Source organism: Gastrolobium bilobum, unplaced genomic scaffold, assembly GCF_033153095.1.
Source record: "Gastrolobium bilobum isolate Gb01-03AN ecotype WA unplaced genomic scaffold, APGP_CSIRO_Gbil_v1 utg15944, whole genome shotgun sequence".
Lineage (NCBI taxonomy): Eukaryota > Viridiplantae > Streptophyta > Magnoliopsida > Fabales > Fabaceae > Gastrolobium > Gastrolobium bilobum.
The window spans coordinates 58,026-78,057 of record NW_026895277.1 but is presented as its reverse complement, the minus strand read 5'-3'; the positions used below and the strand labels follow the sequence as shown (position 1 = coordinate 78,057).

Genomic DNA, 20,032 nt, shown 5'->3' with positions numbered 1-20,032 from the left:
CATAGATACCTTATTTATATTGGTAGCAGGAAAAACTAACCTTTAATTTAAATCAATGTCAGCTATGTTTTTTTTTTCAATTGATTTCAAATTCATCCAATAATCTTACCCCTTTATATTTGAGCGAGGATATTTTAACTATCAAATTTTTTTTCTACTAACTTACTACCTATCATATCACTATTGGATGGATCAAAGAGAGAATGTTAAAAAGTTTTTGAAGAAAGAGAAAATGTTAATCTAATGATGATTAGATAAGTACTAAATTTGTAGTAGAAAATTTTAGTAGTGAAAATATTCCTCGTCTTTATATTTGTCTTTAATTTTTTAAAGATAATATTATCACTATAACTTGATTCAAAATAAATGAGTCTCACACTGCGGTGAAAGGGCAAATAGTGCGTGTGTTCCCTACTCATTGCAGTGAATAGTGATGGCCGCAGAGAGCGTAGTTGAGTTCCCAGATTTTCCCGTGAAGAGGCAAAGGGAAAACGAAGAAGAAAATGGGGTCTCAGAGACTGTTTCTACGGTCTCAAAGGACCTTCAGTCTCATGGTATATCAACTGTTATTCCTGGCTGGTTCTCTGAAATTAGCCCAATGTGGCCTGGTTAGTTTCCTCTCGTTACCCTTCTCCTCTTCCTTCCAAAAATCCATTCTTTTCCTTTTCTTTGTTCCCTCACAACCCCCAATTTTTAAACTTGCTGTTTCTGTGATCGTACAAAACCAAACCCTTTTTTGTTCCTCTTTGAAGAAACATAGATTTAATTATTTATTTGGTATAATATCAATTGGCCAGTTCTCTTTTTATTTCTTGGGTATTGTCTTTTAGGCGCTTTACTTTATTGTTTACTATATGCCATCACTGGAATTATCAAATCTCTGTTAATTAGACTGGTTTTTCGTAGTTTGATATATACCAATGGTTTGTAGATGGCAGATATGTACTTCTCAAATTTATCTTGAACCCACTTCTTGAACAACTTAACGATCATGTGTTATTTTTGTGTTTACTTACATAAGGAATTTGATGAAATAGCGCCAGTTAGAGCCAGAGGCTTTCTATTAAATGAGGCATGGAATAGAACCACTACAAATATGTTCCATGATTTTCCTATTCATTGCAGATTTTATTCAGATGCATTAAACACAATTATTGTCTTAGATGATTTAACCTGCCTAGTTCTTTCGCTACGTCACTGTTTTTTTTAATTATTTTTCTAATTTAATGAGAAGTGAGACTTTATATTTAAATCAATGAGAGACAATTTTTTTGTTGCACCTATTTTTTTTTCCCTGAAAATGTATGTAACAAAGGGAGAATTTTTTTTTTTTCCGAGTCTCTTATGTTCTATGGTCTTGGATGTCGCCCTTAGGACCATTACCTTTTGTTTGGTTGTCCAGTTATACATAGTATTGGTTGAAGATGCATCTGTTTTCAGTGACAGAAGTAATTCTTCAAATTGTTGTTGTCATATATGTCATTAAGTTTCAGAAAACCAAAGCTATATTAATATCCTTTGAAACATTTGCACATTGTAACTTAATAAACTCAGAACGCTTGTACTTGTCATTTTTAATGATATTCATGAGTTGGAATCTGGCTGTAATTTGCAGGGGAGGCACATTCTTTGAAGGTGGAAAAGATTTTGTTTCAGGGAAAGTCTGAATACCAGAATGTCATGGTCTTCCAGGTAAATTTAGCTTCAATTAAATTTAAAGTATTATTATTCCACCCTCCCCCCCGGTCTCTCTCTTCTTCATGTGCTAGTTCTATTTACAATGTATGCTTTGATTTCTTTCTGCAGTCATCAACTTATGGCAAGGTTCTTGTTTTGGATGGAGTCATTCAGCTCACTGAAAGGGATGAGTGTGCCTACCAAGAGATGATCACTCATCTTCCACTTTGCTCTATTCCAAATCCCAAAAAGGTCTCTTAATACTTCGAATCCCTCCAGGAATTTTGTATAGGTCTAGTTTACCTGTTTTGTCACCGAATTTTTTGTGTAGTTTGACAAAATATATCACTATAATTGCAAGGCAGTGTATAGTTTTTAATCATTGTATGCAGAGAAGAATTTGAGAAAAAGATGTCTATATTGATTACTCAGAATGTTGATGTGTCCTTCAATATGCTGACTTCTGCTGCACCAGTGGTTTATATTGAACATAGCAACATAAGTTTATTTTGTGTTTATGTTATTTTGAACTTTTATGAGAAGAGTGCAGAATGGTAAATGTTGATGAGAGTAGGAAGGATCAAACCCATGGAACTAGGAAAAAACATCTGAGATATGACTTATTTGAACGACTGTTGAGAATGAAATGTTGGATGATTACAAGGAAAATTTATAGGAATTTTAACCTGATTTCCCAGTGTAGCTTTCTAAGTGTATTGAGTTAATTGTTCTATTCCTCACTGCAATTTTCTGTTAGGTTTTGGTTATTGGTGGAGGAGATGGTGGAGTCCTGCGCGAAGTATCACGCCATTCTTCAGTAGAAAAGATAGACATCTGTGAAATAGACAATATGGTTGTTGATGTGAGTAAAGGCACTAAGACTCTGTTCTTTCCTTTCTCTAATCAAAGCTAAATAATCTTACTGTCAACTATCTTAGTTGCATATAGTTATTTTCTTTCTCTCCCTCCACTTTTTTCTAAGTTGAGTGGGTTTCTCTACTTAATGAAATTGGTTATTCCCATGCTGGATTTTGTTTTTTCCAGTTGGCCTGGAAAATATAACCTTTTTTGTTCTCATAGACCTCTAGTTTAGCAATATATGCTCAATATAAATATTGAAGCCTTCATTCTTTGCAGGTCTCCAAACAATTTTTCCCTGATATAGCAGTAGGTTTTACTGACCCACGTGTGTGGCTTCATATTGGTGATGGTATGATCAGCTATACTGTGTGTTTTGATGTTTCTTAACTACTTTAATGTTTCAGAATAACTTTTCTCATGATGGCTTGTTTCTCAATGATCTAGGAGTTGCATTTTTGAAGGCAGTTCCAGAAGGAACTTATGATGCAGTTATAGTGGATTCATCTGACCCTATTGGTAGGATATATCTGCAATGTCTTACAAATTTTTCTGATCTTCTACAGTTAATATAAAATTGTTTTTTTAAAAGTGAGGTTACATTTGATGCGTTAAGGTCCTGCTCAAGAGCTTTTTGAAAAGCCCTTTTTTGAGTCAGTTGCAAAGGCTCTCCGTCCAGGAGGAGTTATGTGTACTCAAGCAGAAAGTATATGGCTTCATATGCATATTATAGAGGACATTGTGGCGAATTGTCGCCAGATATTCAAAGGTTCTGTGAACTATGCTTGGACCACTGTTCCTACATACCCAAGGTATGTTCTTTCAAAATTTCTTTTCTATTTTCCCATTTTCAGTCTGCAAAACATACCCCTATCTATTGATTACATGTTGTGCCTATATTTATCCTTCCAGAAAATGGTTATTTATATATATATATATATATATATATATATATATATATATATTTTGGTAATAAGGGGGGCAAAGCCCCAAACACAGAAACAATTACAAACAGAGCTGTTGCATGTCACCTACAACATGCTCCAGCGATAAATTAGAACTGAAAATATTCCAACAAGAGGATAAACTATCAGGGGGAGATGACAGCAAAATCAACTCCTCCGATTGCAGGTTTAGACCAAGTTTGGCTAAGCCATCAGCACAAACATTGAGATCCCTTGAGATGAAATCCGATTGGAGTTTACCAAAGGATTGAGCAATGCTTCTAACATGATTAGTGAGAGCAGAGTAACCACAGGGAGATTGATTGTCCTCTAAACACCTTAAAGCTTCCTTGGAATCGCATCCTATCCAGAGCTCAGAGCAATTTAGTTTGGAAGCTAGCTTTAAGCCTTGTAATAATCCCCACATTTCTGCTTCTAAGGCTGTGCACGGACCAATGTTGAACATGAAGCTATCCACCCAGATTCCTTCAGAGGTGCAAATGAAGCTGCCGCATGCCCCTTTTCTGCAGGAAGGGCTGAAAGCACCATCAACAAACTTGACAGATCAGTGTTAATGCCAAAAGGTGGGGATCCACTACATCTTTTCATATCAGTAAGATACAGAAGAATATGAAGATTAGGATCCTGAGGAGTCACGAAATTCTCCTCATGTAAGGATGAGGTCCTCCATTTCCAAATAAACTAATGGGCTATGACTAGTGGGCCCAAGTTCAGTAATGCAAAATTAGTTAGTGAATTAGCTAGTTTGTTAGGGAAACTATTCTAGAATATTCTAGTAAGTAGGATAAAAGGTGAGTGAGTGTGTGTAGTGAGGGACGCATGTATTCAATGCTGTTTAGAGGGGAAATTGAGAGACCTCTAGGGAACTCTTGAGCCTAGGTATTTGGTTTGAGGGGGAGTTGAGGTTTTCTTGGGATTTATTTTCTGCATTTTATATTGTATTAGTGTATGTAAAAAGAGGCTATGCCTTCATTGTTAATGAATTCAGCCGTGTATTTCTTTGGGTTCCATCAATTTGGTATCAGAGCATTTCCGATCTAGGGAGTGCTTCTGGTCCAGATCTAAAAAAAAAAAAAAAGCAGAATCACGAAAGTGGAAGAAAGCATGGATCGTATGAGGGAAGAAAGATTGGGAGGGGTGGAAGACGCTATCCGTCAATTGCAATGAACAATTTAGAAACTCAAGGATGTAATAGATCAGCGTTACAACATTCGAACTATGAATGGAGTGCACGACGAAGGAAGAACAGATGGTGAAGAAGTTGAAGAAAAAGAGAAAGAAATCGAAGGTGCAGAAATCTTCGAAGAAGAAGAAGAAGAAGAAGGAGAAGAAACAGAAAAGAAAGAACAAAAATGCAGATGCAGATCTAAGCACAATAGAAGAAGAAGAAGAAGCATATCGCAACTCAGAGGAAGGTGGCAGCATAGTAGAAGAAACCAGGGAAGAAGAAGCAGATCGAAGCACGAAAGAAGATGATAAAGAGGAACGTCAAGAGGATGAAGAAGATCAGGTGCCGAAGACGAAGACGAAGATGGATTTTGATAAAGAAGGAGTGGGTATAGTTGCAGAAAACAGGGAACACCTTGAGCTGTTGGCGCCGCTTAGACACACGACGGAGTAGATGATGCTAGCTGTTGTTCTCAGTGGTAGGAAGGAAGAAATTGGAGATGAGGTCTGTCTGCAAGCGTTGACAGATTTGGATCGCAGGATGCTGATGGCGCAACGAATCGAGGAGAAGGACGCAGTGTCGGGCAAGATGACCCAAACGCTGGATGGAGGAAGTGGATCTCATAATTCTGGGCCTGGACTGAACCATCAAACACGGGCTGCACCTTTGGCTCGTACTAATTTCAAAGGAGGGAAACTACATGGGGGTACTGAAACTAAAATGCGATTTGGGCTTAATGATATTACACATAGGTCCAATTCAGCAAGGAATAACAGGGGAGTTGGGCCTCACTTATGGCCCAATGAACTAAACCCTTCCAATTCAATAAAAAAAAAACAAAGGAGTTGGGCCTCTGCGGTCAACCAAACCAAACCCTACACAAAAGCAGGTTTTGAATAAAGGAGGTGAGGGGCAGGTGTCAACACATGGCACCTTGGTAGGTAACGTTGCAAACGGTGATGAGCATAGCGCGAGCTGCAGGCGGCCGTCGTCGGAGGAGATGGTGGATCGCCGGAAACAGAATCTCGGTTGTAGGTGCGATGCACATTCTTCCATGAACCTATTATGCTGGAATTCACATTTGTCGTTGACGTTACTAGGGATGAGAAGCGAAGTCGAAGATTTAAAAAAAAAAAGATCTTTCACGCATCGGTGGGGAGGACGACATGGCCATCTGGTTGAGCGTGCTCACCATCATAGGAGTAACATGTCAAATGCGAGGCGTGAACATTTCAAATCTTGCTGCAATGGAGCATACTCTTATGCTTGCAAATACATTGGCCCAAAATGGTGTCCTTAAATATCTGAATTCAAAGTTTCTCCAGTTGTATCAAAGATGACCCGTGGTTAGTCGATTATTGATTACAATCAAGTTAAAGAGACTACATTATCTGCATCTAGTTATTGGGCAGCAGAATACCAGCAGCAATATAATAATGAACCTGATCAGTGGGTGAATGAGTTTACAACTAAAGGACAGGAGCATATATTGGTGGATGATCAGTGGGTTAATCAATTCTCAAAGTTTCATGTTAATGAATGGGATCCCGGTGGAAGAGTTTCTCTAACAATGGAATTGAAAATGCCACTGTGTTCAAAATGCTTCACACAGTAGGACCCAGGTGGAAGTTCTTTTATATCACTTATCCTCCTTCCTTCACCTTGAGGACAAGGTGAATTTTAAAGGGAGAGTATTGATGGGCCTTCAATAAAGTAATCAAACCCATTAATTAGGAATTAGTATATATAGAGATGTTTAGGGTGAGGTTTGGGGATGCATGTATTCAATACTGTTTAGAGGGGAAATTGAGAGACCTCTAGGGAACTCTTGAGCCTAGGTATTTGGTTTGAGGGGGAGTTGAGGTTTTCTTGGAATTTATTTTCTGCATTTTATATTGTATTAGTGTATGTAAAAAGAGGTTATGCCTCCATTGTTAATGAATTCAGAATTGTATTTCTTTGGGTTCCATCAATTTGGTATTAGAGCACTTCCGATCTAGGGGTGTTTTTGTTACAGATCTGAAAAAAAAAATTTAATGGAACCCAAAGAAATACAAGACTGAATTCATTAACAATGGAGGCATAGCCTCTTTTTACATACACTAATACAATATAAAATGCAGAAAATAAATCCTAAGAAAACCTCAACTCTCCCTTAAACCAAATACCTAGGCTCAAGAGTTCCCTAGAGGTCTCTCAATTTCCCCTTTAAATAGTATTGAATACATGTATCCCTCACTACACACACTCACTCACCTTTTATCCTACTTACTAGAATATTCTAGAATAGTTTCCCTAACAAACTAGCTAATTCACTAACTAATTTTGCATTACTGAACTTGGGCCCACTAGTCATAGCCCATCAATACTCCCCTTTCAAAATTCACCTTGTCCTCAAGGTGAGGAAGAGGATGTGCAAGAATTTCCTCCCGGGTCCCATTGCTTGTAACACCTAGACCACATTGGAAGTTTCAATTCCATTTTCTTTTCATAAACCTCACCCCTCAACTTCAATGAATGGCTGGCAATGAGACCCACAATACTATGGACACTCAACGAGAAATTCTCGCCATCCTCTCTGTCTTCGCCGTTGTAGAGTTTCCCTTCCCCTTCTAGCTCAAATTCATAGATACCCACAAGCATGACATTGATGTGCTGCATTAGACCCACGTTTAGAGTACCTACGATTTGGGTTGTAGCATGCAATCCAACAACATTAGACCCACTTCGCCAATTTGTTCCTATTGGGCCTGGTTCACTGCATACTTCATTAAGCCCATTACTTGTGTGCTGATTGGAGTTGGTATTGGCCCTATTAGTGGTAAGGGTTGGATGCATGTGGATCCCTTCTCCAATATCTGCTCCATATCCATGATTCTCTAATGAAGACACCTGACCATGCACCATTTTGCTTTCTTCCACCTGTTGATGCACTTCCATGAGACGATTCAGATCAGTCACCATATGTAACCTTCTCTCTGCTCTGACTTCTTCCTTTTGTTGTTGTTCTTCATCTTCTTTTTCTTTTTCCTCTTCTTCAACCTCTATCTTGTCTTCCTTTTGATCCCCTTCCTCTTCTTGTTCTTCTTTCTGAATCTGTTCAAAATACTCTGTTCGACTCTGTTTTCTGGTTTCAGAAACAGAGTCGTCTTCTTCATCTCCTCCTTCTTCTATTTTTTTTCCTTTTGCTTCTACTTGTGCGATTTCTTCTGCATCTTCTTCCTCTGTCGCTTCTGCATCTTCATCTCCTTCTGCAACTTCTTCGTTTTCAGCTTTGGCATCATCTTCTTCCTTCGATTCTGTTGCCGCCTCTTCATTTCCAGCAGCTTCTTCTTCTTGATCTTCTTTTCCTTCTTCTTGATCTTTTTTTTTTCTTTTTCGTTTTTTTGATTTCTTCTTCTGGTCTTTTTATCCTTCCCTATTATGATTGTGCCTTTTTCTCCTTTTTTTCTTCTTTACCTGCTGCTGCCTTTTCTTTCTTTTTTGGTTTTCTTCTTCTTCTATTTTTCGATCTGCCTCCTATTCTGTAATTTCTTTATCTTCTTGCCCTTCTTCTTCTATTTTTGTAAAGCTCTGCGTCTTCAACTTCTCGTATTCTAGCCTCTGTCGCTCCATCTTCTCTATTACCTCATTGAGCTTCATCTTCTCTATTGCCTCACAGAACACCTTCAACAATTTTTTCAAATTTGAATCACTAATTCCTCCCATTTTTTTTTTTTCCAGATCTGTAACAGAAACACCCCTAGATCGGAAATGCTCTGATACCAAATTAATGGAACCCAAAGAAATACAAGACTGAATTCATTAACAATGGAGGCATAGCCTCTTTTTACATACACTAATACAATATAAAATGCAGAAAATAAATCCCAAGAAAACCTCAACTCCTCCTCAAACCAAATACCTAGGCTCAAGAGTTCCCTAGAGGTATCTCAATTTCCCCTCTAAACAGTATTGAATACATGCATCCCCAAACCTCACCCTAAACATCTCTATATATACTAATTCCTAATTAATGGGTTTGATTACTTTAATGAAGGCCCATCATAAACCAACAGGTCACATAGACCATCTCTTTCAGGAGTGCCAAACCGAGATGTTGAGAGGTTGTAAGAGGTTGAATTTAAACCAAGCCTTTCCATCAACAGAGAAGAAGTCTCTAGGAGTGGTTCCAGTAAACCACCTATCCCAAATTTTTCTAGCAAAGCTGCAATCACGAAGAATGTGGATAATTGATTCTGGAAAGTTGTGGCAGATAGGGCAAAATTGATCACCCCCACCCCAATGACATGTCCTATCTCTGACCGGAAGTTTATCTAAACTAGCCATCCAAATAAAGACTGCAATTCTGTAAGGGCCTTTCCACTGCCATATGGAAGACCATAGCTTGTCCTTGGTTAAGCCAGCTTCAGTGAGATGACAGTAAGCATTTTTTACTATTGACTTACTAGGACTAAGCCTCTTCCAATTTAAGCAATCAGCAGTATCCCTATCTACACTGGGACATAAGGTATTCAATCTAGCCAGAATAGAATTATCTAGATAGGCAGAAAGGTAAGGCCATCTCCAGCCTCCTGTTGATGACTCCACCAACTCACTCACTTTGAGATTAAGGTCAGATTGAGGTGGTTTGGTGTGAGCAAGGTTGAATAAGATGTCTTGCCAACCTCCCTAGCTGTCTGTCCAGAAGAAAACAGTCTCACCATTTCCAATTTCCCATTCTAAATATTGAGCCATCTTACCTCTGACTTTGCAAATGTTTTTCCAAAAAGAGTAATCACTATTCTTGGCAATAAGGCTGCGGTTTGGGTCACATTTTCTGCCATATTTTCCAATGAGAACCTGAGCCCAAAGGCTATTCTGATTTGTGATCAGTTGCCGTACTATTTTGTGCAGAAATGCTTCATTCTGGATTCTGAGATTGATGATTCCAAGGCCACCATTCTGTTTGGGAGCACACATTTGATCCCAAGCAATATAATGGGCTTTGCGTTTTACATCTGAGTCACCCCAAATAAAGCCTCGCGGGATTTTTTCTATGTCTTGGCAAACATGAGCTGGGAGAACATTGTTCTGCATATGGAAGCAGGGAATGACTGATATGACACTCTTAGCAAGAGTAATCCTACCAGCTAGAGATAGGCACTTAGATTTCCACCCATGGAGTCGGTTCTGCACTCTAGAGATGACATCTGCATAGTGATCTTTTTTAATTCTTCCATGTCTCGTTAGGAAGCCCAAGTAGCGGCCAAGATTGGTAACCCTCTTGAGACCACTGATAGAAGCTATTTCATCCGCAACCACCATAGGGACATTCTTCGAGAAATAGATACAAGACTTATCAATACTCACACATTGACCAGACATTTTTGCAAACTTCTCCAGGCACTGGCTGATAGATGTTAACTGATCAGTTGAAGCTTCGGCAAAAAGTATAATGTCATCAGCAAACATTAAATGGAATATCAATGGCCCATTTTTACCAGCTTTGATAGGTAGCCAATTCTTCTTGTCAACTTCATCCATGATTAGATGGGTGAGTTTCTCCAAGCAGAGAACAAAAAGGTAAGGGGAGATTGGGTCCCCTTGTCTTATTCCTCCTTGAGAATTGAACCCAGATGTCCTTGCACCATTCAAGAGAACTTCCATATAGGGACTAGTCACACATCCCATGATGGCCTCCACCAATTCAATTGGTAATTTCAGGTCACAAAGCACCAATCTGATAAAGTCCCAGTTGAGCTTGTCATAAGCTTTTTCAAGATCTATCTTGATGGAAAAGAAGCTTTTCTTGCCTTTCATTCTATGCATTGAGTGCACAAGTTCTTGAGCAATAATAATGTTGTCTTGGATATGCCTCTTGGGAACAAAACTAACCTGATTTGGAGCAATTAAATTCCCCAGGAGAGGTTTTATTTTGTTGGCAAGGATTTTGCTAAGACCCTTGTAAACTGAATTGCAGAGGGCTATAGGACGAAATTGCTTCATTAGGCAAGGTCTATCAATCTTCGGGATAAGAGCAATGAGGGTGTGATTGATATCTCTAATGTGTTCTGGATTGTGAAGATAATATACCATGCTGCTAAAAATTTGAGATTTGAAGAGATTCCAATTTCTCTGGAAGAATAGAGCTGGGAAGCCATCAGGACCAGGAGCTTTTAGGGGCGCCATTTGAAAAAAAGCCCTCTTCACCTCTTCCATGGAAATATTAAGAGAGTAACTTAGATTGGTTATTCAAAAGAGCAGACTAAGTAGAATTGGTTTGAAACTAAACTCTATCACAAATGTCCTCCTTGAAGAGATTAATAAAGAAAGAACGGGCCAGATCAATCAATTCCTCCTCCCCTTTCACCCAGTGACCAAGCTCATTTTGGAGTTTCACAATCTTGTTTCTGTTTCTTCTGATAAGGGTCTTGGTATGGTAGAATCGAGTATTTCTATCCCCATCTCTAATCCAATCCCCTCTCGATTTTTGATACCAAATCTGTTCCTCCTTCTTCAAATTGGCCTCAAGCTCCTCTAGGTGGTGACCACTTTGGAACCCGAGTCTCTTTTGAATACCTTCAATCCGAGCTATCACTCGATTCTTCCTATGATGAGTGAATCCAAACACATCTCTGTTCCATTCTTTTAGAAGGGGAATAAATGAATAAAGACTGTCTACCAGGCTAGAGTAAGGATTCCAGTTAGATTGAATGAAAGAGCAGAATCTGGGGTCATTCTGCCAAGTAGCCAGGAATCTGAATGGGCGTTCTCTCTAGCACTGTTCCTCTTTCTCCATTCTGACCAGAATGGGGCAATGGTCAGAAAAGAGTAATGGCATCAGCTTCATCAAAGGTGGCTCTCCAGGTATCATTAGCAACAGCTCTATCCAATCTTTTGTAAACACGGTCTAGTCCCAGGAATTTTGGACCTTTCCAAGTAAACCTGTTTCCACTACCTCCCAGGTCCATAACTCCACATGCACTAAGAACATCAGCAAAGTGATTACAGCGGTTGACATCTACAGGGCTACCTCCTCTCTTTTCGTCTGCTGAAGCTATCTCATTGAAATCCCCGGAGATGAGCCACAGATCATTCATAGTCCTACCAATATGCTTCAGTTCCTCCCAAAGTAAATTACGCTTATTCTCATGGGGATTGGCATATACAGCAGTCCAGCAAAACTGTTTATTATCCTCTAACTCAACCCTGCAGTGAATGTATTGTTCATGCTTCACAAGAAGGGTCACCTTTAGAACATCTGGATCCCAAACAATCCAAATGCCACCCGCAAAACCAGTGGCATCAGCAATCAGGTAGTTTGAGTACCCTAGACTACGAATAATGTCTATGGCCTTTCTACCACTAACTCGATGCTCCAAGATGGCAGCCACACCAACCTTATTCTTTTTGCGAAATCTATTAAAGGTGCTCTTAAAAGGCTTTTTCGCAGCACCTCTACAATTCCAAGTTAGTACATTCATTAAGACAGTTTGGGTTGTTGCAAGATTACAAAGTTCTTCCCACTTTGATCATGTTCTTCTACAACAGTCTTCGAAGACTCACCATTCACATTTACACTGTCAACAACAGAAAAATCCATTGTGCTTCCAGATTGGTCTACTTGAGGAGAGGTGTCTACCTCCATGCCAATTTGATTCTCCATATCTTTGGAAACTTCCTTCATATCTAGATCAGGGGGTTCTGGTTCTGAGATCAACACATCACAAGCCATGGTTTCTGCATTGAGATTAATGCTTGCAGAATCAGAGCAGTTCATAACATCTAGGTGTTGGATGGTTGCAATGAGGTCATTGTTCACTGCATCTATCTTTTTCTCAGTGCTGTTTTTACCATGCTCCTGAGGTGTGGCTTGGACTTTCTCATTAATCCCTAAGGGGATAGTAGGCTGAGTTTGGGATAGGATTCCCTTCTCTTTGTTCGGTGGTGGGCTGGAGAGGACTTTCTTGGAGAACACCATCACAGGGGTTGGACCTGATCTAGTACTTTTCTTTGTGGGTTTGGGAGTCACAACAGAAAAATTCATCAAGGGGAAAGCATAAGAACCACTGCCATTTATAGCATTACAGGCTGTGTTAGATGTTGAAGCAGGATGCACACCAGACATCTTCTTCCCAGAGCTAGGAGGAGAGCTCACCAAATTCTCCTTGTTAATTTCACTGCCCTTCAAATTCGAGTCCCTGTTGTGAGTAGCGCTTGAGGCTTTCTTCCCTCTTGCTTTGTTAGTCTCAAATTTTTGACCTTGAGTAGTTGCCCTATTAGATATGTTGGTCCCAAAGCTCCTGGAGTCCTTTTTAGGCACCAGGGGTTGCTGCTTTTTCTTCTTCTGAACTATCATCCAAGGACCAAGTCCTTGATTATTTGTTTTTATTTCTGGCTCCTTCTCCACCATATCACAGTTGTTGGTGACAAGTCTAGCTCTAATTAAATCTGGGCAAGAGTCAACGTTATGTCCATACCGCCCACAGTGAAGACATATAAGGAATAATCTTTCATATTCCACCCTGAGTGTTTCATCTTCTATGATATACTCTCCTCTCAAAGGTTTTGAGAGGTTCAGGTCTACACATAATCTTGCAAATTTACACCTATCAATAGTGGAGGTGGTTTTGTCCACCTTGAGGACATTACCTACAACATTACCAAGATGAAGGAGAAAGGGATACTCACAGTATTCTTGAGGAACTCCTGGGAGACGAATCCAGGCTGCAACCTTGTGGATATTGGCCTTGTCTAGGTTGAAGCAAGGCTCCCACTTTCTAATTGCCTGGTAATGCCCAAGTAAGACCCACGGTCCGCCTGTTATTGCAAGGTTAAGGTCATCCAGATTCGCAAATTTGACTGAAAAGAAATCATTTCCTAAATCCGCCACCACAATGGTACCGTGCTTTGCCCACAGATTCTCCAGCCTATTATTCATGAAGGTAACCCCCACTTTCTTCCCAAGTAGCTTTACTATAAGAGCATTTTTCCACGGTTCCCTCATTCTTTGTTTTGCTTCCTTTGTACAGCGGATCCTTACAGATCCATCCTTCTCATAGATTGTCTGAAACCCCTATTCGGATATTTCTCCTAAGCTGGGGTCCAGAGGGGTGCATGTTTCATCTGTTAGGTCCTCTGTCCAAGTTGAATCGACTCCCAGGATGGTGTCTTCTGATTAAGAGCTTCAGCGAAAGATTTTAACTTCCCACCAACAGGGGAGTTATGCAAGCTGCCCAGACCAGCTCTACGGTTAGAGGAGTCGGAGATGAACTCTTCTCCATCTTTGGATCTCTTCACACTTCTTCTGAGGATTTCAGGTGCTTCATTAGGGAAAGTCGGATTACCGCTGGTTTTCTCTCGCAGGGATGCCATGGAAGGAACCCTAGGAGAGATAGAATAAGTCGCGCGCGTGTGGCTCACGTTCCTCTCATCTAGTGAAGTTCGAATTTTTCCTCCGGTTATTTATATTTTATGCCAATTCAGAAGTCATCCTCTATTTTTTAGGTATCCTCTAGGAGGGTGGGTAGGTTGTGTATTCCACATGACATGATGACAATATTCAGTTAATATAACGTGCTTTTATATATGTGCCTTTGGCTTAGGGATGGTTAGAATATATATTTGATTGTTCATGCTTATGTTTTTTTTTTTAATCATTTCAGTGGGATGATTGGTTTTATGCTTTGCTCAACTGAGGGGCCTCCTGTTGATTTCAAGCATCCAGTGAATCCTATAGATGAGAATGATAGTCAGCAGTCAGAAAGACCATTGAAATTTTACAACTCTGAGGTTTGCTTCTGCTCCAACCATGTTTGTCTTTTCCTTTCCCCCAAACTCCCCTGCAGGGTTTTTCAACTCCAATTGATTTTTAGTTTTCTCCTTTTCTTTAATGGACTGTTAATTCTTATCTTAACTTTTGGTTATATTATGTCTATGCTCTTTATTTCAGATTCATACTGCGGCTTTCTGCTTGCCATCTTTTGCTAAGAGGGCGATTGGTTCTAAAGCAAATTGAGAATATTTTTATGGGATTGAAGGAGCACCCATTGAATGATCCACATGTCAATGAACCATGGAATAAGTTAAGCTTCAAGTTGACATTGAAGAGTAACTTTTATTTCATGAAATGAGTTGTAGATGATGGATTTAGTTGCTAGTTACTTTCCTCGTAAACATTGTTGACAATATGGTACTTTGGTTAGCAGTCAAGAAGACTTTTTGGTTATTGCATAAGTTTTTGCTTTTGTATCTAGTCGAAGGATATTGTGACAACCAAGTTGTGTTACTACCAAGTGACTACCAATCAATCTCACCGTTAGATCGATTATGTTGATCCAACGGTTATATTTATTTTCATCTTTGTATGGTTATGATTTCCCATATTTAAAGTGAAAGCATTAAATATGGGAAATCATAACCATACAAAGGTGAAAATAAATATAAAGTATTAAATTTGGGGAATCATGACCATACAAAGATGAAAATAAATATAACCGTTGGATCAACATAATCGATATAACGGTAAGATTGATTGGTAGTCACTTGGTAGTAACACAACTTGGTTGTCATAATATCCTTCCCCTTGTATCTATTTGAAATTTAAATTTATTCTTTTTTTTTGGAAACTACATGAAAACAGAACAAACAAACAGGAAAAAAAAAAAAGAAACTAGGGACTGCTGTCTAGGACAGCTTTTGGCAAGCCAATACTGGCAAGGTCTCTGCAACAGTGGACTGCAACCATCAGGGGGATTTAAAAAATCTGCAACCATCAAGGCTAGCCAGCCTCCTACTCCGTTTCCTTCTCTGTATGTACGAGAAACTTTAATCCACCAGTTCCTGAGTTAGTTCCCCCTCACAGTATGATTAGCGGCTTTATGAGGTTGTTCTATTCAAAGAATCACAGCCCTCTATGATGAGATCTCTAGCAGACAAGGAATCACCCTCAATCCAAATTTTCCGGATGTAAATGGGGACTTTTGAAAAATTCCAAAGTATCCACTCCTCCATATTTAAGGCGAAGAATTTTTCAAAAAACTCTGGTTTGATAGCTTGTCTCCAAAAATCTTTAGCCCAGCCACAGTCCCTAACTACATGGAGACATGCTTCACTTTGGATTAGGCAAAAGGGTTGACTAATTCCAAAGAATATTCATTGAGCAACTACTAACACAAGCCACAGTGGCGGAGCCACGTTGAAGCTAGCGGTTGCCTTGGCACTGGCTTATTTAGCCACGTTCGTTTAGCTATACTTGAAATGTAGTAAATTCTGTTTCAATTTTTTTGAAAATTAGCCACGTTTTGGTCGTAACCATACAACCGTGGCTATTTGGGCACTAGCTGAAATTTTTTGACACTTGCTTACATGTCATACTGGCTCCGCCACTGACAAGCCATGATCAATTGGACTAAGCTACCGCCTACCAGGGAGGCCAATGTCATTGAGAGTGTCCTCGAGGAAATCACAACCAATTATGTCATAGGCTTTCTCCAAGTCCACCTTAATCTCCACGTACCCCTTTTGATCTTTTTGGTTCTCATAGTGTGAATAACCTCTTGCGTAATAACAATGTTCCGTATTGTGTTTTCCTTTCACAAACCTACATTGGTTTGGCATCACCAATTTATCCATGTGTATTTAGAGTCTGTTAGCTAATCAGCTTGTATGTCACAATACAAAGGTTGATCGATCTCAAGCCCTTCATAGATTCAAGAGTATCAATCTTTGGGAAGAGGCACAAGAGACTTTTATTAATATCCCAAACATTGTGTGGATTCATGAAACAGCCTCTTTGCAACTATGCAAGGGTAATGTTGCGTACAAAGATTTCCTCCATCTCACACTCGCTAGTCGGGTTTAACGGGGAGTGGTTTTTTGTGTGGATTCATGAAAATACCTTCCATGAGCTTAATTACAGATTTCCCAATTGTTTCCCATTGGGATTGAAAAAATTATCGCATGCAAACCATCTATGCCAGGTGCTTTAAACGGGCTCATATGGAAGATGGTTCTCTTGACTTCTTCAACCGATGGAGGGTCTCCAAACTTATCCCTAGTTTGACTCTCCAATCTTAGGGAATGCCCAGAGAGTTGATCTTCCTAAATTAAAATCTTCCAACCCATTAGAAACAACTCTCGACTCCAACCACCCCCCAAGGATCAGATGAAGAAGAATGAATCCTTGCAAGATTGCTCCAGGGATGCATTCTTTCCACTCTTCTTGGGTTGACATCCACGACAAAAGTGAAGAGTTCTTCTTTATAGGCCACCTTCCAAGAGATCTTGGTATGGACAAATTTGTGGGGGTTTTCCAACACCTGAATCTTATTAACATCGTTTATTTTCCAATGCACCCATATATATATATATATATATATATATATATATATATATATATATATGAGAATTGTTTTTATTATGTAACATAACCTAAAAGCATCTTCCTACACACACAAATTTATATGGGACTCACTTTAAATTTTTTCTCTTTTTCCTATTCTCTCTCATCTCTCCTCCTTTTGTGAGAGTAGGAAATTTGCTTTTAGGTTATGTTACATAACAAAAGCAATTCCCTATATATATATAGGGAAATTATTCTCTCATGTAATAGGAGAGAATTATCTTATGTTGTAAATACATCAACAAACGTGTCTTTTATTTGTTTATTTTTTATTTTTTAACACATGGTAAGACCTACCATGTGTTGGGTCTATGACATGAGAGGAGTATCTCCTACAACATGAGATTAGATGCTCCCATATATATATATATATATATATATATATACATGAAAAGTGAAAACCAACAGCTTCTTGAATAAAGCAATCATCAAAGCCCAACTTCCCCAATTTCCATTGAAGAGGAATTCTCTCTTGTCGCCTCACATTCAGCCTTGTTCTGGCAGGGAGCTTCCGTATGCATGATCTCATCCTACGTATGCAACTAATTCGTTCTTATGTTTTGATTAATCAAGTATTTAACTAATTTAATTATTATTTTATTAGTTGAATATATGTAAATTACTTTGATACTTGATTAATCAATATACGAATTGAAATGAAAACCTAAATTGATTGCCTTGATTACTATGGGCAAACCATTCAATATTATATACAAGGTTGTGTGGGCCATGAGTATCTAAAGAATATTTTTGTACGGAATGGCTAGGAGATTGTAGTAAGTTTTGAGTATCTAATTATGTCTCGTAATATCTACCAAAAAAATAAATAATTGCCTTTGATGCTTAATGTCGCCGCCACCCACATCTTGGGCATGCAAACCATCGTTATCAACATTTAGTGGTAGCTGTTATACATAAAAGGGAAATTGTTTTCTCTTATATCACAGATATATAAAAATACGTGTTTGCATTTTCTTTCCTTTTTTATTTTTCTTTAATTTGTGAGTTTCATATTTTTTTGTTAGTTATGGAAACAAAACTTTTCTATGAAAAGTATTGCCCTATATAAAATCAATGATTAATTAATAAAATCATTTATTTATGTATTAATTCGTCCATAACAATTTATGATATCCAAGCCTTTTTATCACGTGGTTAGGAGTTTAATTTTTGTTATTTATATTTTGATACTCTGATTGGATTATGCATTTTTTTTTTACTTTTGAAATTCGGAATACTCTTGATGTTTTAGACATATAAAAATATTCACCAGATTTTGCCTTATAATTAAGGATTTTGGATAGTTAATTCATAACGAATTCTATGTCATGAAACCATAAAAAAGAGGCTACTGAGCACAGACTATTTTGGTCTACAAATTTTTTAATGCTACGAGGATGAATCAGGAACAGGTCTGTAATGAGAGCCCATTGGGGCTGGCTAGGTTTTTTTTTTTTTTTTCTTGAAATATTTCAATTAGTTCGTTATTTCACGATTAGTTTGATTTGGAGTGAGTCTTGAAATTAAAATTGTAAACATCTCTCAATGATGGTAATGAGGAAGATCGAATACATACTATCATCCTTACTTACTCAGTTCCCTAACACCAACTAAGTTACCATCATTTGGTGGCACTAACTAGTTTTCAAACTTTTAGAATTTGCTTTTGCGGTAAATTTTTGGTACGAGTTAATATTTTTTTGCTGCCACTATCTTTAATGATGATGAAATGCAACACTAAATTGTTACACTCTAATTATACAATAACATGATGTAACATATATTAAATTTTTTTTTTAAGTGAAGTTAGTTGAAACTCTGATCTAACGATATTGAAAATGAGTAAGTAAGGTAGGTGTGAAAAAATAAATAAATAGAATATCTTATCCCTTTAAAAAATATATATCTGATTAAATAATTGTTCAAAATTTAATGATAGTATGAGGTTTCTGCTTTCGTGACTTAATAAAAAGGGAAATGTAATTCTTATGTTGCTGGAAAAAAATTGCACCAACCAATTATAATTATGTATTTCCTGAAATATATAGTTATAATCAGAAAAAAAAATTCTCTACGTCAATAGACAACTTCGAAAGAGAGAAAAAAAAATATCTTTAAGATTATAATTATGTATTCCCAAAAAATACATAGTTATAATCGGTGGTTGCAAAAAAAAAAAATTGCAACAAAAAAAAGGACCCTAAAAAAAGAGGATCCACTTGCAAATTCTGATAAATATGTGTCTGTGGCAAGTAAACCTTTCCGCCAACATAACAAAAAAAAAATGGAACTCAATAAGAAAAATATAAACAATGGGAATAGTATCCAGACTTCAAAACCATTCTACAACTTAATAGGGAAAAATTGAAGGTATATGTTAGTGTCATTTGAGAACACCAAGTTGCCATCTTCCCTTAGACGAGTCTATGGATTTTTTCATTGTTAAGAAAGATCCAAGTAAGAAATTAGCAAATGAATGCGACTGTGAATACGAAATTATAGTAAATCATAGGAAAAGAAAATAGTATATTCTTATGTTAATAAGGAGAGAGATTATAAAATATAATATTAATTCTAAGAGATAATTTTATTCCTGACTCTAATAATTAATTTTAAATAATATTATTAAAAATATATGAACTATACTGTTTATAAAAGATTTAACTTTAATATTTAAAAAATTTATTAGATTTTGAATATATTAAAAAATAAGCTTAAAAATAATAATATCATTAAAATTTGATAATAAATATCTAATAATAAAGAAAAAAAGAGTGTCATTTTAAATGATTTTTAAATAATACAAGCTTATGTCTTTTAAACAATTTTTAACTATGCATTAGGGGAATGCATAGTTATAATATTAAAATTATAATTTTTTTACTTTCCACATCACCAAACAACTTCTGAAGAGAGAAAAAAAGTATAATTTTAATATTATAATTATATATTCTCAAAAATACATAGTTAAAACTGTTA

At 37.6% G+C, this 20,032-nt stretch overlaps 1 protein-coding gene across 1 annotated transcript; it reads left to right on the top strand.

Moving 5' to 3' along the window:
• The first annotated feature begins 366 nt into the window (after window positions 1-366).
• Window positions 367-14,871, top strand: LOC133303591 (spermidine synthase 1). Its single transcript, XM_061503516.1, has 9 exons — window positions 367-608; window positions 1,616-1,692; window positions 1,807-1,929; window positions 2,435-2,539; window positions 2,815-2,887; window positions 2,983-3,054; window positions 3,152-3,347; window positions 14,316-14,442; window positions 14,603-14,871. Exons 1-9 carry the CDS (start codon window positions 434-436, stop codon window positions 14,666-14,668), a joined length of 1,014 nt encoding a protein of 337 aa, XP_061359500.1. The 5' UTR covers window positions 367-433; the 3' UTR covers window positions 14,669-14,871.
• The last annotated feature ends 5,161 nt before the right edge of the window (window positions 14,872-20,032 follow it).

Excerpts from the sequence above, each read along its gene's own strand:
- LOC133303591 (XM_061503516.1), top strand. The coding sequence starts at position 434 with ATGGCCGCAGAGAGCGTAGTTGAGTTCCCAGATTTTCCCGTGAAGAGG. Across the intron at positions 1,693-1,806 it reads AGAATGTCATGGTCTTCCAG|TCATCAACTTATGGCAAGGT; the intron begins GTAAATTTAGCT and ends TTCTTTCTGCAG. Across the intron at positions 14,443-14,602 it reads TGAAATTTTACAACTCTGAG|ATTCATACTGCGGCTTTCTG; the intron begins GTTTGCTTCTGC and ends TCTTTATTTCAG.